The sequence below is a fragment of the Schistocerca nitens genome, chromosome 8 (genome assembly GCF_023898315.1).
Source record: "Schistocerca nitens isolate TAMUIC-IGC-003100 chromosome 8, iqSchNite1.1, whole genome shotgun sequence".
NCBI classification, from domain to species: domain Eukaryota; kingdom Metazoa; phylum Arthropoda; class Insecta; order Orthoptera; family Acrididae; genus Schistocerca; species Schistocerca nitens.
In genome coordinates, this window is record NC_064621.1 from 474,982,895 (window position 1) to 475,009,532 (window position 26,638).

At 45.2% G+C, this 26,638-nt stretch overlaps 1 protein-coding gene across 1 annotated transcript in view; it reads right to left on the reverse strand.

The window, feature by feature from the left end:
- Positions 1 to 521: 521 nt before the first annotated feature.
- The window catches only part of LOC126199622 (zwei Ig domain protein zig-8-like), a 447,337-nt gene continuing 421,220 nt past the window's right edge, over positions 522 to 26,638 (reverse strand). Inside the window, exon 5 of the mRNA XM_049936549.1 lies at positions 522 to 773. Within this exon, the coding sequence (XP_049792506.1) occupies positions 652 to 773 (122 nt within the window). The 3' untranslated portion in view covers positions 522 to 651. The remainder of the gene's footprint in view (positions 774 to 26,638) is intronic.

Below are 26,638 nucleotides of genomic sequence, written 5' to 3' on the forward strand. Positions count from 1 at the left end.
GTGTACTACGAGACGCAGAGTTTTCTCACAACCTGTGAGGTGAAATGCTACGAATTTTAAAAATTAACATCAACGTCCTGATTCGCAAGAGTCGTCCATTTTCTACGGTAGGTAGCACATTCATTCACGCTTACTCGTAGTTACACCAACATTCTCAGTTCCGCAACATCATACACACTCGCACACTTTAATATCCGGTCGCGCCCTGTCGGAAAACTGCAGTGCTGTCCGGAGAAGGCGAGGTGTTACGGAAGCCACACCCGGCGCGGCCTGGCGTGCGTTCTCGCCGTTAGAGGCGCCGTAGCACCGTTGCGGCCCGCCGGCTACCGAAATACACGCCACCCGACCGCAGGTAGCAGTGCGCACGCGATGCTTCTTGCCTTTCTTTCACCTCGCTGCCTCCCCATCCTCCCCCGGCACCGTTACTCCACTTTTGCATGGGCGCACAAAGAGGCACGAACTTGTGCTGTTCCCAGGCCCAGTTTCGACCCCGCGCATCGATTATGTCCAGAGGATACTGCGGTGCCGGCAGGTGGCACCAGGTGGACGCGTTCACTGGAGCTGTTGTTTCCTGACGGAGGCACCGGCCGACAGAGGCAGTTCTCGGTGACGACTCGGAGCAGTCTTGCGGTGAGGGGGCGGTGGGGGCGGCTACAGAAGCGAGCCGAGGGCAGCGACCGCCACTGCCCACGCAGCCAGAGCCAGGCAGAGTCCTCCGGACGGCGCCGACCGCCGACCACTGTTGCCGTGCTGCATCGCCGCCGGGTGTTCGCCTGCAACAGGGACACACCACGCACGGACACCATGTCTGTCGTCGTGACACAAATACATACATCATATGACTCTGAAAAGCACGAGGAAAACCGTTTCGGATCATTAACCGGATGAAGTCATATGTTCCAGAAAGACATTAAGTCTCAACTGTATCTACGATAATGAATAGATATATGTAAGACTTAATATCTCTCTGGGACACATTATTTCATCTGAATTATGTATCACCTATGATTAAGGTACAGGCAGAATGATCCCCATTTCGTTCCAATGTCGGACAGCCTCTGCAGTATTTATACAAGTTAAGAAGAGGACCATCAATGATGAACTGAGGTGTGAATTGGAGTCTGTATAGGGGATTTTTCAAATTCTGAATGTGGCAGGTGCAAAACACAGGGAGCGAAAGGCTATTAACAATTTGTACAGAAACCAGGTGCCAGTTATGAGAGTCGAGAGACATGAAAGGGAAGCAGTGGCTGGTAAGGGAGTGAGACAGGGTTGTAGCCTCTCCCCGATGTTATTCAATCTGTATATTGAGCAAGCTCTAAAGTAAACAAAAGAAAAATTCGGTGTAGGAATTAAAATCCATGGAGAAGAAATAAAAACTTTGAGGTTCGTCGATGACATTGTAATTCTGTCAGAGAGAGCAAAGGACTTGGAAGAGCAGTTGAACGGAATGGACAGTGTCTTGAAAGGAGGATATAAGATGAACATCAACAAAAGCAAAACGAGGATAATGGAATGTAGTCGAATTAAGTCGGGAGATGCTGAGGGAATTAGATTAGGACATGAGACACTTAAAGTAGTAAAGGAGTTTTGCTATCTGGGGAGCAAAATAACTGATGATGGTCGAAGTAGAGAGGATATAAAATGTAGACTGGCAATGGCAAGAAAAGCGTTTCTGAAAAAGAGAAATTTGTTAACATCGAGTATAGATTTAAGTGTCCGGAAGTCTTTTCTGCAAGTATTTGTATGGAGTGTAGGCATGTACAGAAATGAAATATGGACTATAAATAGTTTGGAAAAGAAGAGAATAGAAGCTTTCGAAATGTGGTGCTACAGAAGGATGCTGAGGATTAGATGGTTGGATCATATAACTAATGAAGCGGTGTTGAATAGAATTGGGGAGAAGAGGAGTGTGTGGCACAACTTGACTAGAAGAAGGGATCGGTTGGTAGGACATGTTATGAGGCATCAAGGGATCACCAATTTAGTATTGGAGGGCAGTGTGAAGGGTAAAAATCGTAGAGGGAGGCCAAGAGATGAATACACTAAACAGATTCAGAAGGATGTAGGTTGCAGTATGTACTGGGAGACGAAGAAGCTTGCAGAGGATAGAGTAGCGTGGTGAGCTGCATCAAACCAGTCTCAGGACTGAAGACGATGACAACAACAACAACAACAACAACACCAAGAACCTTAGGGAGGTAGCCATAGTACAGTAATCTCTGAACATCTATTAGCAGCAGTGTCAGGATGGCGCATCACCCCAAAGAGAAAGAGCCCTGGGTTCCAATCCCGGGCTTGGTACACAATTTAATTCATTGCTTTGGGCTGTATTCATTATCATAGATATGGCTCGTGTTAGACAGGTCGTTTGTGTACACAGTTAAGGTTCCAGGATATTTTGGCTCAACGCACCACGATCCCTCAGCGTTTCTTGAGAAAAAAAAAAGTTGAAATGTCTCTGAGCACTATGCGACTTAACTTCTGAGGTCATCAGTCGCCTAGAACTTAGAACTAATTAAACCTAACTAACCTAAGGACATCACACACATCCATGCCCGATGCAGGATTCGAACCTGCGACCGGAGCGGTCGCTCGGCTCCAGACTGTAGTGCCTACAACCGCACGGCCACTCCGGCCGCCGTTTCTTGAGAAAACCGCCCTAACTTTCACGGCGTGCAGTCGACTCAGAGCTGACGAGAGCGATGGATAATTTCAGGTACACGCCAAGAAAGTATCATAGGATCGCTACTGTTTGTGATGTACAGAAATGATGTGGTTGTGGTTTATTGTGTGTGTATTAAACCGGCGACCTAGAAACGACGGAGAGGCTTCGCCCCGCCGTAGCCCTCAGTGGTTGACAACCCCACAACAGACCACAGCGGTCCACCCACCACACCGCCACCCCACACCGAACCCAGGGTTACTATTCTGTTCGGCCCCCAGTGCGCCCCCCCCCCACCCCCCTCCACACCGGAAACGTCTCATACCTGACGAGTGTAACCCAAAATGTTTGCTTGGTAGAGTAATCATGGTGTGCGCGTACGTGTAAATAGTGTTTGCGCAGCAGGAAGATCTGCAGCGGATGGGCACTGACCCTTAACATAGACAAATGTAATGTATTGCGAATACACAGAAAGAGGTATCCTTTACTGTATGATTATATGATAGCGGAACAAACACTGGTAGGAGTTACTTCTGTAAAATGTCTGGGAGAATGCGTGCGGAACGATTTGAAGTGAAATAATCATATAAAATTAATTGTTGGTTAGGCGGGTAGCAGGTTGAGATTCATTTGGAGATTCCTTAGAAAATGTAGTCCATCAACAAAGGAGCTGGATTACAAAACACTCGTTCGACCTATACTTGAGTATTGCTCATCAGTGTGGGATCCGTTCCAGGTCGGGTTGACAGAGGAGATAGAGAAGATCCAAAGAAGAGCGGCGCGTTTCGTCACAGGCTTCTTTGGTAACCGTGATAGCGTTACGGAGATGTTTAGCAAACTCAAGTGGCAGACTCTGCTAAAGAGGCGCTCTGCATCGCGGTGTAGCTTGCTGTCCAGGTTTCGAGAGGGTGCATTTCTGGATGAGGTATCGAATATATTGCATCCCCCTGCTTATACCTCCCGAGGAGATCACGAATGTAAAATTAGAGAGATTCGAGCGCGCACGGAGGATTTCCTGCAGTCGTTCTTCCCGCGAACCATACGCGACTGGAACAGGAAAGGGAGATAATGACAGTGTCACGTAAAGTGCCCTCCGCCACCCACCGTTGGGTGGCTTGCGGAGTATAAATGTAGATATAGACGTAGAATCTACGACATAGTGGAACTAAGGCGGAATAAGGGGAACCAGCCCGCATTCGCCGAGGCAGGTGGAAAGCCGCCCAAAAACCATCTACAGACTGGTCGATACACCGGACATCGACACTAATCCGCCGGGCGGATTCGTCCCGGGGACCGGCACGCCTTCTTGCTCGGGAAGCAGCTAGCCGGACGGGCAATGATCTGACAGAAAGCATCGGTAGATCTTTAAGACCGTTGCAAATGACGGAATTATCTATAAGAAAGTAGCAACGGCACAAGACTTCGACCAGGAGTTTCGTTGACTGGAGCAGAATTGTCTTCAGCGACGAGCCCCGCTTCGCAATGAGTCCCGATGACCAGCGAAGATGTCTCTGAAGACAGCTGTAGGATCCCAGTCTGACTGTCGGCCGGTATAAGGTCAGACAACAGTGGGTGATGGTCTGGGTTGTCAATTCTTTTCATAGCAGGCCGCTTTGGCTGGCACTCGCAGCAGCCTTACAGCACACCACCCTTCAAGGAAAACCATCCTTGACGTACATTTCAGCCATATAATGCCCACCCACACACGATCAGGGTTTCTTCTGGCTGTCTTCGTGCCTGCCAAGCCCTACCTTGGCCTACGCGGTCACCGGATCTCTCTTCAATTGAGACTTTTGGAGTCTTATGGGTCGGGCCCTCCAGTCAGTTTAGTAGTTTTACGATTTAATGCACTAGAATTTTGCACGTTATCCCTCGTGAAGACATCCAACGATTCTGTCAGTCAATGCAGGCTAAACAATTGTTTCCATAAGGGCGGATGAAGCACTTCGTTTTGAATAAATAACCCAAATTTTTTTTGAAACTGTAATCATTTGTGTGTCTGTATATGTAAACCGTTCCATTCCGATAATCCCATCTCGCTCATATGTGTGTGTGTGTGTGTGTGTGTGTGTGTGTGTGTGTGATTGTGTGCGCATGTGTGTGTGTGTGTGTGTGTGTGTGTGTGTGTGTGTGTGTGTGTGTGTAACTGCGCGAAAGTTGTATTCATTCGATTGTATTGGTGGCGCAATTGATTCACAAACCGTTTTAACCCTCCGACTCCTATCAGTTTCAAAACGGATAGAATACAAATGAAAAAAAAAGAAGCTACTTGTGGATCAAAGAAAGGTTCTCTGCTCCCCATCCAAATGCGTAGATCGCTATGCGATACAGCACTTTCGTTGCACAGCGTTCATCTTGTGGGTACATAAGCAGAAGTAACAAATTTTTCTCTTCTTGATTTGTAGGAAAATATGCGTTTGCGGACCCCATATATGATAATGCCAAATGCTCAGTTTGCAATAATCTTTCTATCCTGTCACTTTTGATTCGATAGCGCTTCAAGGATTTGGGGGAGGGGGGGGGGATTCTCGAAAACGCAGCTATTGAGCCGAAATATCTTAGAGTTTTTCATTTTAGGTTGCACAGAAGCGACCTGCTAAATATGAACGGTATTGACTGGCTGTGTCTGAGGCCTTACCGTTATCGGGCAAACACTCGTGAGAAAATCAGTTAGAGGGAACTGCTGTAGTACACCTCAAATGAGGTAGCGTTTTCAATGACGAGAGAGGGGAGGAGTAGGGGTCGGCAGCCAGCTAATCGATGTTCTATGCAGCTGTGCTTGTCATTGATTTGCATTTGTTTTCGAAGCCTTTTATGGTTTCATCCTGGCACTAAGGCACACACTGACCGGAGACTATTTTTATATTTACAGCATGTTATGGTAAAGCAACAACATATACCTGCGGCTGATTTCATTACGATAACTGAGACTAAGTGAATGAAAATGAAGCCATAAGAGGCTTCCCATTAGGAACTGGGCATTGTGTTTCGCAAAATCGACTTCTGGTTATTTTGCTATCTTCCTAAGTGAAGAGAAAGTTGAACCACCTCGAATTCTTGGAAGAAACAGCTGCTGTAGATAAAAATCAATCAATTTACAGGGATCACAGAAAAACAGAAAACGTTGGCCGGATGACATCTGGAACACCGCTTCTCCCGAATGTGAGTCAAATTCCGTAACCAAAGTTCCACTTTGTAATTTTGTTCGTGGTGAAGCATCCCCAACTCTCTTGTGGTTCCCTTTTTAGGTACTCCGCGTCGACGTCTGCTCGTAGATACGTATCGTCGGTAGGTTTTCCGGCTACTGATTAGTACTAGGTAAATGAAATAAGTACAACACTCTTGTATCTCACTTTCACTCTGTATTCAAGGACTAAGATGGTGACGGATGATGGTCTGTTTAAAAGGTTCCTAGCCTGGAGGAGTCTAAATAGTCCGCAAATGCCGATATGCACGCGCTCTACGTCCTGATTCGCAACTAACGGCACACGACACTTTCAAAGGTCCACACGTTAATATCTGAATACCGGTACCTCTGAATACACTCGTATCAGCAGATAATTTGAGTTTCTGTCGTCTATATGTCCGTGAAGTTCCAATCTAGCACTAAAGTCCTAAGATCCCCTTAATACTCCGTTGCTACCAACAGTAAGAGATCGTACACTACATCACTTTTAATCTCCGTAATATTCTAACAGTTTATCGTGAATGTTAACACGATAAAGTCCAATCTAATTATTGTCTCACTGACTGACACGGGTTCCCCGACCTTTAACGAAACAATCAAGGAAAAAAAGGAGGCAATAACGACGATCAGGCCTTTTTATAGGTTTTTCATCACAAGAGTTTAACGTCACTGCCTTCTCCATGACGGAGCTTCCGTGGCTTTGCTGTATTTAGACGTTAAACTACTTGCTGATATACTATAATTTTGATCTGCAATTACCGAACTCTGATTCTACACTATTTTCCCCTCTAAAAATTCTGTTCTTAATTTAAAATTATTCTTTCTATAGCTTTTATCACTGTAAACTGAACCGAGGTGTTACAGTGGTTACTTCGTGTTTTAGGTTTCCCGTGCTTCTAAATTGCCATCCGTGCCTCTAATTTGTCCTACGTATTATGTTAAATCTGTTCAAATTATTTTACACGTCTCTCTCGTGTTCATACGGCGAGTTTCATTAAGGTATTGGCAATGATTTGCCATGTCCAAAATTCTGTTATCAACAGGTCTTTCAGTTAAACGCGGGAATGAGTTTTAAGACTGTTTCTCATTCTCACACGTAGAAGATAATTATCAGGCGCTGCAGGCAGTTTCTGGTAAGAAACTATTCCGTTCCAGGGCGACAGTGTACATATTTTTGAAAACTATCCAAAAACTTATGTTTAACATCTGTCACGCATTGCAGAAAGTAACATTTTAACTGCAGTTCGAAAATTCCTTCGGTAGGGCAGAATGTACTGCTGATCAAGAAGTATGCTTTCAAAAACTGTCGTTATAAACCAGATTAGGTTATTAGTTGAATGTTAGCCCTGAAGTTGTGTTCCTGTGTTGTGCTTAGATTGCATACAAATCGGACACCGGCACTATCAGAGTGACATTAAAAAAAAAAAAAAAAAAGAAAAACCAAAACAAAAAAAAAAATAAAAAATAAACGAATTTTTAGTTAGCACCATAATTGTTACTGGGATTATCTTAGTGTGCAGAGCTGCCGAGCGATGGTTTTTGTAACAATACTGTGTTGGAGGAAAAACAAGGGATCGGCTTGTCCTGCATCGTGACCGTTAGGAATCCGTTAGCTGGCACCAAGCCATTGTGTAGTAGACGGTGAGTAGCGTGAGTTTTTGAGTTGTTTCATTGCTTGTAGGCAACGGCCTTGCCGCAGTGGCTACACCGGTTCCCGTGAGATCACCGAAGTTAAGCGCTGTCGGGCGTGGCCGGCGCTTGGATGGGTCACCATCCCGCCGCCATGTGCTGTTGCCATTTTTCGGGGTGCACTCAGCCTCGTGATGCCAATTGAGGAGCTACTCGACCGATTAGTAGCGGCTTCGGTCAAAGAATACCGTCCTAACGGTCGGGAGTGCGGTGTGCTGACCACACGCCCCTCCTTATCCGCATCCTCCTCGGAGGATGACACGGCGGCCGGACGGTCCCGGAAGGGCCCCTTGGGGCCTAAAGACGGAGCTTTTTTTTTTTTCATTGCTTGTAGCTTTTCCGTAGCATTTTCTAATTACGACGTTACTAGTCTACTGAATTTGTACTTTTCACATTGCTTGCCGTCAGTATTTTATAAACTCGCATTACTTCTCTATTCATCTCGAACTGTCAGCATTTCTCATTTTTGCTATTTTCATTTGTAACGTTCCACCAAACAGAAAAGTTCGCTTATTCTAAAAACATAATTTCCTTTTATTTATTTATTTTTACTTTTTTAGTATTTTCAGGCGTAAAAATCAACATGTCTATAATCCCAGGTTTCAGTGGGAGAGGCTGAAAAATGTTTTTGATTGCCAAGCCACAAAACGCTGAGGACCATCCAGAAACAACGATTGCCTAAGATGGAAGGAACAGATAACTCTGTAAAGGAAGTTTTAATAAGGGTGCTTGCCTTAATTTTAAGATACATATTGGAGACCTGCATCAAACCACTCTCAGGACTGAAGACCACAACAACAACAGCAACAACAACATTGATAGTGGAAATGTTGGGCTACCGTGCTGTTACTAATAAGCTCAATGCTTGCAGTCCATAAGTGAGCATAATTAGTTCTCGTGGAAAAAGGATTCTGTCATCTTCTCGTCTAGTCAAATGCTGAGAGAGATGAAGTTACTTCCAACCAGACAACGATAACTATGAACTCTTTCTTAATAGCGACGACAGCATAGAAGATCCTAATTTAACTTGAACGAAACAATAATCCGACATTAGAAGCAGAATACGATTCATCTAAGGACAACGGCGACAGCTAAAGGAAATACAGAAATAAATAAGCCGAGCTCCAAAGAAGATTCCATTGAAGTGTACCGAAAGTATGAAGTTCTTTACTTACGAAGACCAACAACTGAAAAAGAACCCTCACCCGGATTGTGATCAACCTCTCCGGTCAGCTGGTATCACCAAAGAAGAATACCTCGCAGCCGAAAATACTATTAACACCAAAGGAAAGAAAAAGCAATCCATCCATCCGAATGGAAGCTTTTCAAAGAAAAACTTTACAAATCGTACAATCTGCGAGTGTTAAACCATGGACCGTGAATAAGTTTAAAGTGTTTATGGGCACTTTGGATGTTAACCGACTAAAGATTTCAACCAGCGTTGTATTTCTGCTATGGCTGTGTTGACGGTAACATTAAAAAAGGTATGCGCACACAATTTAAATTAGTTGCCTGCGTTGAGAGCCATTCTCTAGGACCGTTGACATCTCGCGAGTTTATATAAGGAAGGAAACCTGTTGCGAGTGTCTGCGGAGACTGCGTAAAAGAATGCAAAAGAAATGGTAAGAATAATGGTACTCTCTTCGTTTTAAGAAATATTCGACTCTTAAATCAATAAAGGTTTTTTCATGCCCAAAAAGATAAATGAGAAATTTACAGGGCATACGGAAGCTCTGATGACATTACCTTGCAGCAAGAGACTGACGAGTTATCATTTATACCAACTGGAGAAGAATCTTGGAGGCGTCGAAAAAGCACGTGTAAACTGATTCCAGACACCATGTGCCCATTATTTACAAGCGGAGCTTCCTGTCCCTAAATGGAACATCTTAATATTGTATTAACTGCCTAACAAAACCCGAAAATATTTGACTACAGAATGAAATAAGGAACGTTATACGCGTGGCGTGAGAGATATGGAAGCAAACAGGCCTTCAAAATCGCGCAAACTGTGAATTCACACAATGGCGATTCATAGAATTTATATGTTATTCAAACAACAGCTGACCTCAACAAATAAAAAGGTATACAATTGTCATCTATATGTACGTATTGTATAAATTCAAAAAAATTAAGTCAGTTGCCCATACATATCTCATGAAAGGGTACACTCAAAATGGAGGTGACGGAGAGCGTTCGCTAGTTGGAACAGAGATAAGGTGATCAAGTAAGTCAGGCTCAGTATACATTCCACACTAACATGTTCACTGATTAGAAGCGAGAAGAAGAATCCGTCACATTTTGATGTGGCGATTTCACTGATTTCGAAGACTTTTCGAGTGATCACGGGGGACATTTCACGATGAACACAGACCTTAAAAATTATAACACTGGAATTGTAAAAATGTTAACGGTTCGCCAAGAAGTTCCCTTTAGATCATTCCACTGCACGTCTTACAGTGAAGATAATAAAGCAGTCAAGTATTCAAAGGTTAAGTCTTTGTGGAAGGAAAAGACAGATCAAACCAAGGAAAGGAGAGGAAACGAAAAAGATATTCAATTCATGAAAAACTAAGTTGAATCCGCCGGAAAATACGAAATAAATCATAAATGACTGGAAAGAAGTGCCGACTTAAACTTCAAATAATTACGTACATAATATCTTAAGTACAGTTGTACATTGCAAAGACAACTTATACATAATTATATCTGAAAAGATAATTGGTTTTTATTTAAATTCTTTCTTTCTTAATAAGAGTAAAATGACACGACTCAAACCAATAATATGATGGCTATGTGATAAATCTAAATTTTTTGATGATTAACGAAAACCTTATAGTACTAAATTTTCGATTGACTATATTCTCAGCGAAAGTTAAATACTTAAACTTCACATTTCAGCCATGGCATCATTAATACTTTAATTCTTTTATTCTTTTTCTTTTAAGAAAACAAAGTTTCTACTGAAATCCTCATACGTGATTTCCAACAAATGAGGTTCTTTTAGATGTCACACCGCTAGTATCATTGTGCGAAATGGTCATATGTGATGATACGGTGAGTAAGCGATTTAGAATTAATCTACGAGGTACTGGTCTATTTGAAATACTCAGTTCATACCGAGCTGAGTCCAAGCTCGATTAGCTCTATAGCTATTCCACTCTCAGCAACTGTACGGAAAGCCACAATATCGTTAGTTCCAAGTACAGACCGATCCAGATTCGACGTCAGTTGCAAATACAAAGTTCGAGATTTTTGGGTATTGAACACCTTGTTATTTAGATTAACTAAGAGATAGAAACTGAATTCTGCTTTCATCGTCTTCTGTGACTCTCCTCTACACGAAGAACTAGAATTCGATATGTTACCAACACAGATCTCCTTTTCCTTTTATAAAAATACACTCCTGGAAATGGAAAAAAGAACACATTGACACCGGTGTGTCAGACCCACTATACTTGCTCCGGACACTGCGAGAGGGCTGTACAAGCAATGATCACACGCACGGCACAGCGGACACACCAGGAACCGCGGTGTTGGCCGTCGAATGGCGCTAGCTGCGCAGCATTTGTGCACCGCCGCCGTCAGTGTCAGCCAGTTTGCCGTGGCATACGGAGCTCCATCGCAGTCTTTAACACTGGTAGCATGCCGCGACAGCGTGGACGTGAACCGTATGTGCAGTTGACGGACTTTGAGCGAGGGCGTATAGTGGGCATGCGGGAGGCCGGGTGGACGTACCGCCGAATTGCTCAACACGTGGGGCGTGAGGTCTCCACAGTACATCGATGTTGTCGCCAGTTGTCGGCGGAAGGTGCACGTGCCCGTCGACCTGGGACCGGACCGCAGCGACGCACGGATGCACGCCAAGACCGTAGGATCCTACGCAGTGCCGTAGGGGACCGCACCGCCACTTCCCAGCAAATTAGGGACACTGTTGCTCCTGGGGTATCGGCGAGGACCATTCGCAACCGTCTCCATGAAGCTGGGCTACGGTCCCGCACACCGTTAGGCCGTCTTCCGCTCACGCCCCAACATCGTGCAGCCCGCCTCCAGTGGTGTCGCGACAGGCGTGAATGGAGGGACGAATGGAGACGTGTCGTCTTCAGCGATGAGAGTCGCTTCTGCCTTGGTGCCAATGATGGTCGTATGCGTGTTTGGCGCCGTGCAGCTGAGCGCCACAATCAGGACTGCATACGACCGAGGCACACAGGGCCAACACCCGGCATCATGGTGTGGGGAGCGATCTCCTACACTGGCCGTACACCACTGGTGATCGTCGAGGGGACACTGAATAGTGCACGGTACATCCAAACCGTCATCGAACCCATCGTTCTACCATTCCTAGACCGGCAAGGGAACTTGCTGTTCCAACAGGACAATGCACGTCCGCATGTATCCCGTGCCACCCAACGTGCTCTAGAAGGTGTAAGTCAACTACCCTGGCCAGCAAGATCTCCGGATCTGTCCCCCATTGAGCATGTTTGGGACTGGATGAAGCGTCGTCTCACGCGGTCTGCACGTCCAGCACGAACGCTGGTCCAACTGAGGCGCCAGGTGGAAATGGCATGGCAAGCCGTTCCACAGGACTACATCCAGCATCTCTACGATCGTCTCCATGGGGGAATAGCAGCCTGCATTGCTGCGAAAGGTGGATATACACTGTACTAGTGCCGACATTGTGCATGCTCTGTTGCCTGTGTCTATGTGCCTGTGGTTCTGTCAGTGTGATCATGTGATGTATCTGACCCCAGGAATGTGTCAATAAAGTTTCCCCTTCCTGGGACAATGAATTCACGGTGTTCTTATTTCAATTTCCAGGAGTGTAATAATGGCGAGACTTTGGTCACACAGAACTAATTTCGTAGTGCCATTATCGACAGGAGGATGCAAATAGTTCCGTCACGCATTCATCAACCGCCAGAGTATTTTGCACTATTTCGTCGAAAGACAAATTAAGCGATATGTCTCATCAGATCGACCAAAAACAGGAACTCCGTACGAAAAACCTGTTTCGCGTCGAGGTCTTATTCAGATGGCACAGAAGCCTGCCAGTACCGGTACTCCTGTGCTTCACAGCCTGCCAACAGGGGTTTAGTGGACACTGTTTCTTGGTATGTCATTGCGGAGCAGGGAGAACTAGGCTTATTAATTTTGTTATGAAGAGCCAGTGCATTTGCATGAAACCTATGACGCTACTGCACGACAGAGGCATCTAGTGGTACACTGAGGCAATTCTCCGAAAAGGGCATTAAGCAACCATTTACGGTGTTCAAAGCAACAGTCTGTAAGGAGACTGTGTTACATGACTGTAGGAGACTGTCCCCGTAGTTTTTTTTATAGTGGTCATATTGAGAAGATTATTGACAGTCAAACTAAGCATATCTTAACTTATTGTAAAGTAAAACTGAGTCCATACTACTGCTTTTATGAGTGGTTTCGATATGAAACCACTGGAGCAATATGTACTTTTGATATAAATTTTTTAAATTTTAGGATCATTTCTGCTTTTCATTTAGGATTATAATATGTTTTGGGCATTATGAGTCCATAGGCGTTTACAGATTTGAGACTGCATCTAGGAATAATGCGAAATTGCTTTCAAATGTATCATATGAAATGATATGTGGTTGAAAACTGTATGTCCCAGTGGTTCCAAAGCGAAACCACCTACCTGAAACAATTGAGTGTTCGCTTTTTGTCAGTTTCTTCTTATATTGGTTGCCTACTGTGATAGTGAAGGTAAATTTTGTGAAAATTTTTAAATAACATTTTTTCATGTTGTAGGGACTCAACTGGTTAAAAGAACCTTTCGAAGCAGGTGAAGGAAGTGGAATAGGATGTTGAATATAACGTGTCCTGGTAGTAGCGTCATGTTATTTTTTGTCAGCGGTTTTAGCTTTGTTGAACGTGGTTTTCATCAGGGAGGCGTAGGTATGTGTTAATGGGACAGTGCCTTTTTCAGATCTTATATAGTGTAATGTCATTCTGGAATCAATTTGTAAAGCATCCCATAGGGTGTTAATGATTGGTAGGAAGGGATGGGAAGGCACGTCCTTATTCCACAGCTTGTAGGGTAAATGCGGGAGCGGCGCCGCATGCGGGATAGGCTGCGCACAACCTCGCCTAGTTTCGGTATACACCGACAAAGTGTGCGCGTATCGGCAGTGCAGTTTCTCCGTCGACGCCATGCCCTAATAAAAATGTTTACGTTACGATTGAGTACGTTTTACTTAAGCTCTGCGGGAATAATTGAAGTAAGTCTGTAAATATCTCTTCAAAGCCTTTTCAGTGTCAGGATTAGTTCATAGTCTGCGCTAAATAGTGAAATATTTCCGACATTTATTTGTAAGGTGCGGCGTCTCTGACCGACAAATCGGAATGCCTGCAGCAATAAAATCCGGTACATATATCGGCCGAATAAATCAAATAGAAGTTTTAAATAGCTATTTGAATTATGCAGGAAGAATAACTAACGAATATAAACTCCTGGAAATGGAAAAAAGAACACATTGACACCGGTGTGTCAGACCCACCATACTTGCTCCGGACACTGCGAGAGGGCTGTACAAGCAATGATCACACGCACGGCACAGCGGACACACCAGGAACCGCGGTGTTGGCCGTCGAATGGCGCTAGCTGCGCAGCATTTGTGCACCGCCGCCGTCAGTGTCAGCCAGTTTGCCGTGGCATACGGAGCTCCATCGCAGTCTTTAACACTGGTAGCATGCCGCGACAGCGTGGACGTGAACCGTATGTGCAGTTGACGGACTTTGAGCGAGGGCGTATAGTGGGCATGCGGGAGGCCGGGTGGACGTACCGCCGAATTGCTCAACACGTGGGGCGTGAGGTCTCCACAGTACATCGATGTTGTCGCCAGTGGTCGGCGGAAGGTGCACGTGCCCGTCGACCTGGGACCGGACCGCAGCGACGCACGGTTGCACGCCAAGACCGTAGGATCCTACGCAGTGCCGTAGGGGACCGCACCGCCACTTCCCAGCAAATTAGGGACACTGTTGCTCCTGGGGTATCGGCGAGGACCATTCGCAACCGTCTCCATGAAGCTGGGCTACGGTCCCGCACACCGTTAGGCCGTCTTCCGCTCACGCCCCAACATCGTGCAGCCCGCCTCCAGTGGTGTCGCGACAGGCGTGAATGGAGGGACGAATGGAGACGTGTCGTCTTCAGCGATGAGAGTCGCTTCTGCCTTGGTGCCAATGATGGTCGTATGCGTGTTTGGCGCCGTGCAGGTGAGCGCCACAATCAGGACTGCATACGACCGAGGCACACAGGGCCAACACCCGGCATCATGGTGTGGGGAGCGATCTCCTACACTGGCCGTACACCACTGGTGATCGTCGAGGGGACACTGAATAGTGCACGGTACATCCAAACCGTCATCGAACCCAACGTTCTACCATTCCTAGACCGGCAAGGGAACTTGCTGTTCCAACAGGACAATGCACGTCCGCATGTATCCCGTGCCACCCAACGTGCTCTAGAAGGTGTAAGTCAACTACCCTGGCCAGCAAGATCTCCGGATCTGTCCCCCATTGAGCATGTTTGGGACTGGATGAAGCGTCGTCTCACGCGGTCTGCACGTCCAGCACGAACGCTGGTCCAACTGAGGCGCAAGGTGGAAATGGCATGGCAAGCCGTTCCACAGGACTACATCCAGCATCTCTACGATCGTCTCCATGGGAGAATAGCAGCCTGCATTGCTGCGAAAGGTGGATATACACTGTACTAGTGCCGACATTGCGCATGCTCTGTTGCCTGTGTCTATGTGCCTGTGGTTCTGTCAGTGTGATCATGTGATGTATCTGACCCCAGGAATGTGTCAATAAAGTTTCCCCTTCCTGGGACAATGAATTCACGGTGTTCTTATTTCAATTTCCAGGAGTATATATATATATATCCAATCACTTAAAATTAGTTCGTCTGATACTGTAAAAATTAGTGTAGCCAATTTGTAAATAAAATTATATTTTTCATTTTTAGAGTAAAATACCTAATAAGAATCTGTAAATATTACTTCTCTTTTTGATTTAATATATCACTAGGAATATTTGAGTCTGCTGAATAAAGGTAACATACATCTTGGTTTTAATGTTTGCAACTATCAACAAGTAAACTAGTTATCTAAACCAGTAAACTAATTAGATACATAACTATCATTAAGAAAAACTATTGTTAACACTTAATTTTTTTCTCTACTTCCCACAACATATTTATAACCAAATATATATTTATAAGTATATACATAGAGGTTTTGTCTGAAAAAATGGATTTTTTTGAGGATTTCTAGGCTGCAGCATATCACCCATAGCATAAGCGATAGGACCCTAAATGTAAAGATAATTTCATCCTCAAATATAACGTTTAAATGTTACATTGAAAACTCCAGACATATTGTTTGTAATAGGCAATTGATGTGTTTAGTCGTACAAAAAAAAAATACTAAAAGTTCACCATGGGACTTCACATAATGATTTTGAATATGTGCACCATCTCTCCCGGACCTATCCATACCTACACATTCAGTAAGCCACCATACGATGCGTACCAGACGGTACTTTGTCATTCTTAATCTACGTATAACGGGCATATTTTCAGCTTCTGCTTTGATCAGAGAACAGCATCTCACCAGTCTAATGCTGGGGTGGAATGTACGACATTTGTGTGTAGCCAATCATTTGAGCTCCTTTTATTTATTTCATGCCTTAGTTTAAGTGAATGTAAGGAAACATTTTATATGAATCTCTAATATTATTCTGTCAGTGCAATTACGTGTAACATTTGTGTGTCCTGAAGCTTTTGTCTGGCAGGGAACATTTAACCTACGAAAAAAATCTATAAGTGAAGAAATAAGAAGTGAAAGGGTCAGTCTCTACACGAACCTGGATGTGTATCGACAGAGTTAACTAATGAAAAATTTATTATTTTTGTGGGAGGAAGAACAGATTTCGTTGTAGTTGAAAGTGAAGAAGTTGAAGAAGAATACAGAGTCAATGTACGGAGATCGAGACCACGGTAACAATATGACGAAGTGAGAAGAACTCTGAACTTTCTAGAGGACTATTGCTTCACAATTGTTGCATTAGCCTGCTGTAATTTCGAGAAGAGAACTTATTTTGATATTCGTGACAGAAGAGGATATCGTAGGAGGTGAATACTATGAGGACAAGAAGAAAAGCAAGAACCAAGAGTTCAAGATCAAGCACAGAATACATAGGAAGACAGAGCCGAAAATACGTCGGGAAGCTCCAAACCAGAGCAATGTCATTAAGAGAACGCAAACAGTCCGTGGTTCCTGTTAGCAGTACACATATACTCAGCTGTTTTTCGTGTTTTTTGAACAGAAGAGACATGGTGATTTTCGCCCTTCTACGAACTCTAATGCAAGACGAGTTTGTCAGCCACTCCTGTAGTTGGTGTATTGATGTGTCTGCATACATATACCATCCTGACATAATCCGGCCCCGCACCATATTCAGAAACAGTTTCTATGTTTTACAGTGTACATTCAACCACAAGATGACAAGTCGGGCCAGCAGTGAGAATTTTATTTGCTTTTTATTAATTAATATTCTTATTCCTACTTATAAGAACCGCCCTATTGCTGTGATCCAGCAATTGTCGAAAACAGATGCAGCGTGCCCACATCAAAGAGCATCTGACTCAGCGAAAACGAAGCCAGATGAGACAAATGAATATTCCAGCGACCTGTACACTTCGACCCACTTCGTTTTGAAATATATGAGAACAGCATTTTAATTAACTATACATGTGTGAGAATAAAGACGTAGGACTGTATTTTGCATTCCTTCAGAAAAGAAACAAAGAGAATGTTCCGATAGTGATTTTGTAATCAATGTGAAGCTCTCTCGCAGCTACAATTACAATGATACTGCTAGGCGCGTAGGTGCCCTGGTCCCCGAAAATACCCATCTCGGGGCCCAGATGAACTACAAGCTTCCCCTCCACTGTCATGCGGAGTATGTCGCCCTGTACCCATTCTTCCGCAGTAAGGAACTTAACCTGCATACCAAGCTCCGCATTTACCGAACAGTTATCCTGCCTGCCCTCACGTATGGCTCTGTTGCACTGGCCACGATTAGTGTCACCAGAATGGGACGTTACAGCACTTGCAGAACAAGGTTCTCAGGTGGAGTCTGCACGCCCCGCCATTCACGAGACTTGTGACCATCCACGAGGAAGCGGATATCGTCCCCCTCAAGACGACCATACGGAACAACGCGCGGCGGCTCTATGAGAAAGTGAATGCCCTGAGGGACACTATCCATGGTTTACGCCACGTTGGGGCCACACTTCCACGCCGCTGGCATCGACATCGTTTCTTCTAACCATCCTAGAGGAATCGGATTCAGACCATGGCTAACGATAGGCCTGGCACTCCCACAACAGATGCATCTGGCCCCCCATTCTACGTCCAATACATCCCACCCTACCTACCCATGTAGGGCTAAATTTTTCTGCCTGGCTGATGCAGTACTGTCACCGTTGGAGGGTGGTACGGGACTCCAAGTGTATTGCAGTGACGCAGCGTCACTGCCGTATGGATAAATTTACCGCCTCGCCAACACATTCAGACCACAAAAGACCGGTGATGCTGTATTGTAACATTACAAAAAAACATTAATTGACAATCTTTTCATTGCACACTGGAGTGTATGCGTTGTGGCTAGTTCCTTGTGACTTTGTGTGACATCAACAGTGGCAACATGTAGCCAACGGTGTTGGGAGCACCGACAGTACCATGCTATATTAAACGCCCACACTATCATTAATCAGAGTCAGAGCGCTTTGGTTCACTCGTTGTATGACGGCGCGCCATCGAGTGTGACAGCATACACACAATTGCACTGTGAGCATTGGCAATATGGTGCTATGTTAATAGGCCACTTTATCATTAACCAACCACATTATCATTACACCTGAGAGTGAGAGTGGTTCAGCTCACTCAGCGAGAGTCGGAGTGAAGTCAGAGGTGGTAGTATATACATAGTTTCGCTGGGACCATCGACAGTATGACTCTATATTAACCGACTTCATAATCTTTAACTGATCATACTATTATTGCACCTGAGAGTGAGAGCGCTGCAGCTTGCTCATTGTGTGTCATCGCGACATCAGGGGTGACAACGTATGCACAATTGCACTAGGAGCATTGACAGTACGATATTATATTAACTGGCTACATTATCATTAACTGACCGCAATATCACTGCACGTGAGCGTTAGAGCGCTTTGCTTCCCTCATCGTCTGTTGGCGCACCATCGAGGATGGCAGCAAACATACATTAACCGGCCACATTAACATTAAATGACCTCATTATCTTTACACCTGAGCGTGATAGCGCTTCGGTTCACTCGTGTGTTTGCGTCCCATCAGCGGTGGAAGCGTGTACACAGTTGCACTGGAAGCCTCGACAGTACGTTATACAGTAACTGCCCACATTGCCATTAACCACAGTGAGAGCACTTTGTTCACACATTGTGTCAACGTGCCATCAAAGTTGGCAGCTTGTACACAGATGAACTACGAGCATCAACAGTATGATGCTATATTTACTGGCCGCATTACCTTACCCATCAACGGCGTTCTCAACACGTTGCAAGTGTCAGTAATAGGTGGAACAGAAGTTGTGAGTGCATTATGTCGGAGCTCAGATTATTCGAACGTGGGAAAATTGTTGGTGCGTCCGTAGCCTAGGTAGCCGAAGTGTTTGTTGTGTCATCAAGCATGGTATCGAAGATTTATACCCCTTAATTAAAAAAGAAAAAATATTTTCAGCTAAGCCACAACGCAGGCGAAAGTGTGTGTTGAGTGATTCTGACAGGTAGTCATGGATGAAAATTCTGACGGAATATAAAAGGGCGACGTAACTTCAGTCTCACTCGCAAACTGTTCAGCACTTGAGCAACACGAAGGAAGTTCTGTAGTCGGGGAATTGAATGGCTAGATGGAATTGCATAACGAATCATCAGTGCTGCAAATGCCAATGGTTGAACACATGGTGCCGAAGCCATGAAACCAGGACTGTGGAGCAATAGAAGAAAGTTATTTTGCCGTATAAGTCTCCTTTCACACTGATTCACAATTCTGGACGAGTTTACGACTGGCGGACACCGTCCCAGGCTTATGATGCAGACTGCTACCTGCCAAGGGTAAAACATGGGGAGAGTTCAGTGACCATTTGTGCAACGATATCGTGGTGTTCCATGGGCCCCACGGTCACTATACTGGTTCGCAAAATTGCCAAGGATTATAGGAGCGATTTGGCCAAACAGGTCCATCCCCATATTCGTTCCCTGTTACCAGCCACTAGTTTGCGTGAATTGTTGTGTAGGATCCCCTCGAAAACTGTACAGGACCTGTATACATACGTTTCGAGACAATTGGAAGCTGTTTTGTTCTGAATGCCAACAGTTTTCGTACGGCATATTAAGCATGGTAGTGTGTTACAGTATTTGTGTTTCCATACTTCCGGCCACCCTATGTATCCTCGTATATGAAGTGTCTTCAAAAATGTGTCATATTCCTGTAGGAGGTATATTGATTGATATTAACGAGAAGAAAGTTCCACGTAATTGTATGTCCAGAAATCTATTCCTTTTCAAATGTGGGTTAATCTGACCTCTCATTCCCATCTGTCTGTTACCGGTACTTGGAAATAGACAGAATGGCAGTGCTGCATGAGGTTGCCGCACATGCTGATACATTCTACAGCCCTACATCACTAATACAACTGGCTCCATACTTATTGCGCCACAAGCGTTATTACGACGCTCCTGTGACGTCTGCACATTGTCGATGGCTTGTGCATACATAATGCCTTTAACTGCCATCAACGCCTGAAATCTGATGGATTCTTTTTCGGTGAAAAGTGAGTCCAAACCTATCAGGCTTCTTCGACCCGTCCATTGCCACGACATATTGCGGGGAAGTAATGTCGCACGATGGGTCGGTGGCCCGTTGTTCACGTGAGATGGCATAATAAATTATCACAACACGCACGTTTGGACATGCTCGAGCAATCATGGATGCAAGGCATCAGCGTCGATTCACTATCAATACAGTATATTGGCGGATTCTAGGGTCGTACACTTTACCAAATAGATTAACACGTGCTGTGTGTCACAGATTTCCTCACTATGAATTTCCGGAGCAATTGGAAAACGTCACCCGTGCAGAAAGAATACGATTATGTCAGACCTGAGTTTTTCGCGACATATACAGTATTCAATTTACTTAAGGGAATGCACCTGGTTGACGTCGTCTACAACCGCCGTTTTTTCGACAGGTGACTACCCCATCATTTTCAAGACCAATCTTTAGCATATAAGCACTGTCCAAGTAAATTTAAGGCGACGGTTTTCCGAGCTGTTCCAGAAAGATAACACACAGAATACACACACACACAAATACACAAGACTGTGAACACTAGCGCCACGCGGAGTGGCCATGCGGTTCGAGGTGCCATGTCACGGACTGCGCGGCCACTCCCGCCGGAGGTTCGAGTCCTCCCTCGGGCATGGGTGTGTGTGTTGTTCTTAGTATAAGTTAGGTTAAGTAGTGTGTCGGTATAGGGACCGATGACCTCAGCAGTTTGGTCCCTTAGGAATTCACACACATTTGAACATTTTTTGTAAACACTAACCCCACGAGCAGTCTTGTTGGAGATGCTCCTTGCGTAAGTCATAAAAGCTACAGACATAGGTCCCAATTCGATATTATCATCACTCAGCCGGTTCCCGGTTGGTCATTAGCCCAATGCACTTCTAATCTTCCTTTCACTGTATCCATTCTGACGGAAGATGACCTCAAGATGGGCTAAATGAGCTCACAAACTCTCAGGGTATACAATGATGATGGCCCTGTGAAGCAAGGCACGGAGTAGCCCTTCACGTTGAGCCGAATGGTGGCAACTACCAAACTGTGAATGCAAATGAGTGCGAGCAGACGTTCCACAAAGAGCATGTCCTAACGTGCCATTTACATTCCTCCTCACCAGCATATCAAGGAAGTTATGGCAGCCGTCCTTTTCCACTTCCATCGTGAAACGAATATTCTGGTATACTGAACCCACAACCATCATGTATCGTTTACATATCTGAAAAAAAAAAAAAAAAGAAAACGCACGCTTCATAGCAGCCGACTCCAAGGAAGTTTCTTCGAAGCCGTCCATAAAGAAACTGGCACAAACAGGTGACAACGACCTTCCCATCGCAACTCAGTCTGTCTGCTCATAGTACCGGTCACTGAATAAAAAGTAAGTCGAAGTCAACACATGTTGAAATAGGTTCGTTAATTCAACACCAAACCTAACCTAACTGCAACGAGTCAGAGCAACACAAGTCAAGAGAGAGATTGCATCAAAACTTAGTATAAAACCAGAGTCATTCAAACGCATTAACTCTAATAAATGTACACTCCTGGAAATGGAAAAAAGAACATCGGTGTGTCAGACCCACCATACTTGCTCCGGACACTGCGAGAGGGCTGTACAAGCAATGATCACACGCACGGCACAGCGGACACACCAGGACCCGCGGTGTTGGCCGTCGAATGGCGCTAGCTGCGCAGCATTTGTGCACCGCCGCCGTCAGTGTCAGCCAGTTTGCCGTGGCATACGGAGCTCCATCGCAGTCTTTAACACTGGTAGCATGCCGCGACAGCGTGGACGTGAACCGTATGTGCAGTTGACGGACTTTGAGCGAGGGCGTATAGTGGGCATGCGGGAGGCCGGGTGGACGTACCGCCGAATTGCTCAACACGTGGGGCGTGAGGTCTCCACAGTACATCGATGTTGTCGCCAGTGGTCGGCGGAAGGTGCACGTGCCCGTCGACCTGGGACCGGACCGCAGCGACGCACGGATGCACGCCAATACCGTAGGATCCTACGCAGTGCCGTAGGGGACCGCACCGCCACTTCCCAGCAAATTAGGGACACTGTTGCTCCTGGGGTATCGGCGAGGACCATTCGCAGCCGTCTCCATGAAGCTGGGCTACGGTCCCGCACACCGTTAGGCCGTCTTCCGCTCACGCCCCAACATCGTGCAGCCCGCCTCCAGTGGTGTCGCGACAGGCGTGAATGGAGGGACGAATGGAGACGTGTCGTCTTCAGCGATGAGAGTCGCTTCTGCCTTGGTGCCAATGATGGTCGTATGCGTGTTTGGCGCCGTGCAGGTGAGCGCCACAATCAGGACTGCATACGACCGAGGCACACAGGGCCAACACCCGGCATCATGGTGTGGGGAGCGATCTCCTACACTGGCCGTACACCACTGGTGATCGTCGAGGGGACACTGAATAGTGCGCGGTACTTCCAAACCGTCATCGAACCCATCGTTCTACCATTCCTAGACCGGCAAGGGAACTTGCTGTTCCAACAGGACAATGCACGTCCGCATGTATCCCGTGCCACCCAACGTGCTCTAGAAGGTGTAAGTCCACTACCCTGGCCAGCAAGATCTCCGGATCTGTCCCCCATTGAGCATGTTTGGGACTGGATGAAGCGTCGTCTCACGCGGTCTGCACGTCCAGCACGAACGCTGGTCCAACTGAGGCGCCAGGTGGAAATGGCATGGCAAGCCGTTCCACAGGACTACATCCAGCATCTCTACGATCGTCTCCATGGGAGAATAGCAGCCTGCATTGCTGCGAAAGGTGGATATACACTGTACTAGTGCCGACATTGTGCATGCTCTGTTGCCTGTGTCTATGTGCCTGTGGTTCTTTCAGTATGATCATGTGATGTATCTGACCCCAGCAATGTGTCAATAAAGTTTCCTCTTCCTGGGACAATGAATTCACGGTGTTCTTATTTCAATTTCCAGGAGTGTAGGTTCGTTAATTCAACACCAAACCTAACCTCAGTTAACTGCAACGAGTCAGAGCAACACAAGTCAAGAGAGAGATTGCATCAAAACTTACTATAAAACCAGAGTCATTCAAACGCATTAACTCCAATAAATGTATAAAAACCCACCGAGTTATTAATGTTATGCTGACGTCGACCAACTAGCGGGCTCTGCAGAGTATGTCGGAATACTAACGGCATTCACAATCGGAAGAAGAGGAACCGCTTCTTTGTGCACCTTAGGAAGGCCATATAACCTAGGGGGCGAGAGCACAACGGTATGAAGACCCATGAGGAGTTCCTGCGACAAGGAGCTTTTCTTCAGGAGGTTGTTAGTCTTTCTCTCAAAACTTTTGTGAGGTTAACACCGATCCTGCGCTGCGTTAAATCAGATAGTAAGCACTGCAGCTGTTGAACGTAGTTCTGCTGGTCCAGAAAAGCTGTAGCATTGGCCTTGTCAGTGGATAAAATCAAATGGCTCTGAGCACTATGGGACTTAACATCTGAGTTCATCAGTCCCCTAGAACTTAGAACTACTTAAACCTAACTAACCTAAGGACATCACACACATCCATGCCCGAGGCTGGATTCGGACTTGCGACCGTAGCCATCGCGCGGTTCCAGACTGAAGCGCCTAGAACCGCTCGGCCACATCGGCCGTCGTCAACGAATAAAATAAAAATATCCACCAAGCTCTAAGTGAACGCAAAACAGCCTTCTCTGCTGCCGTTATATGACTCTTAGATGGACGTGTCCGTGTACATACAACATGTGCCCCTCTTAGCCTCCTCTTCAACATCTGGAGTTCTGGAGTTTATTAAATTATTATTGGTTAGTTAATCAAAAATATTATTTATTTATTTATTATTATATTCTTTATCCGTGCTTTTATGTTAATTATTGGTTTAGTTACTGGTTTCAGTTGGTTTAGTTTAGTTCCTTATTTCCTTTTATCTTTACTCACCTGAAAACCCGAAAAATAGATTTCTTCTTAAATATTACAGGAGAGAAAGAGATGAGTTCCACAGCGGCGATCTCGCGGAAATTCCTCGTCGTTATCTGCTCTAGCTGAAAGCTCTAAAACCTTTACCCGCTACGCAGATCGTTGAGCACAGCTGTGTGCTATGTTGTTTGATGAGTCTGGATGATAGGTCCCACAATTTAGCAAGTCATAGTTCATTAATTCGGAGATAATCTCTCAACGAATTCTGACTGTGGAAAACTCAGGTTCGCACTATCGTTCCAAACTTCACCTTCGAGCGATCTACGTGACGTAATCTCTGTACCGTGATAATCAACAAATTTCGGTATGTAGATATACACACCTTGAATGCTTGATGTTAGTTATTGGATTTTATTTTTTGCAAAAAATTATTTGAACGTTTTCTATATATCGTAATGGCGTCTCACAACAATACAATCTCTCTCCTCTCACACGTCCGAGCTCTCCATTTCCTTCACAAAGGGTCTCAAAAATATAATCTTTGGTTTGGTAAGACACAGAGATGCGTTAGTAGCACGAAACGTCCGATTCTCGCAATCTGTATAATGCCGTTCACCACAATATCAATTCGTCGCACCCAAATTAGGGTTTTGCATACATTGTTACACCATAGGAGGTACAGTAAAAACAACCTGTTCAATGGGGTATGGTGCAAAATTTAAACATTTCCACAGTACGCCTAAAGCTGTGTCGTCAAAACCTTTCTCCGTGGGATTTATCACAGACCGTCGAGGTATAGTGTTAGACTCCAAGCCTCGGAAACGTTCACACTTCATTTACAGAATGAAATTACCGGTTAGAGTGCCAACAGGAAGCACAGCCGAGCCAATCCCAAAAAAGTGCCTACGCCTTTCAAGTAGCCGTGAAGTGGAGTCGAGACAAAATCCAACTGACGACAAGTATAAGAATCCTTTCACGGACAAGAGCTTGGCCGGCGCGTTGCCTGATGCGACTGGCGGCAGGACAATTAATATGATGCGCAATTTTGAAATAGAGATGGAGGTTTTTACTTCAGTTCTGCATTGAATACTGCTCTCTCCGTTTTCAAAAAACATAGACACATTTAATTTGACTTCACCAGTTGCTCAGTAATTTTTACGCGTGATAATTTCTGGCGGCAGTCACCGTCGGTTGTGAAGTGGCGCTAATGTCTACAGCTGTGTGTGTGTGTGTGTGTGTGTGTGTGTGTGTGTTTGTGTGTGTGTTTGTGTGTGTTATCTTTCCGGAATTGCTATGCAGACAGAGGCTTTAAATACACAGCTCTTACTTGCTACAGCTGTGCCGTGAAATGACAGGGTGGTCAGAAATGTCGGCTTTTGTCGACTACGTCAACCGACTGCATTCCCGTAGGTCGTTTAAATACGATTACAGCTTACGCACGACGGGAGGACCACTACGTTTTCTAAGGATCTTATGACAATATCATGAAGCAACCTTCCACGAGCAAAGGATTGACCGAGCAGATTCTGGATGGGGGGCCTCCCCGTTCACCGGAATAGAATCAGTTGAATATCCGGCTGTGGGAACATCAAAAGGCATGTGTGTATGTCCAACTGATGGACAATGAGCGGACGGTATATGACAGTGCGACGAATGCCTGAGACGCACTGCAAATACTGCAAGGTATATCTGAAGAAATACGTAATTCGCTGCGAAGAAGAGATGAAGGATGTGCCGGATACGTGGTAACCACATGCAGCAGTGCCTGTAGTGTCTACTATTATGTAACAGATACATGGGAATGAGCGGACAGATAGGCCTATAAGTATATCAACAGCTAGCATTACAGGATCTTTTGTTACAGTTTTGGCAAGTGATAACTCCTGTGAGAATATGTGGCACTTTTTTTAGACACCCTGTGTGATATGTGAATGCAGAACCGGCCCAGTGGTGAAAACACCATCCAGATGAAACCATTTGCAACACAGCCCAAAATTTTTGTCTGTAAGACAACATGATTACGTGTTTACATACTCGGAAACATTTCACTGGAGATGACAATGATCGCAGAAGCCTTCGATCGCATAGGTGAACATTGCATTATTATCGCCATGCGACAAAAATTTCTCGATGAAATTATATATTAAGCGAATAGGTTTCGCTAGTACTTCTACTTCAAAAATTGTTGTCAATCATAAATCATAATAATTTTCAGACACGGTGAGAAACATAAAAGAATCAACAGGAAATGTAGGTGGTATATGTATTC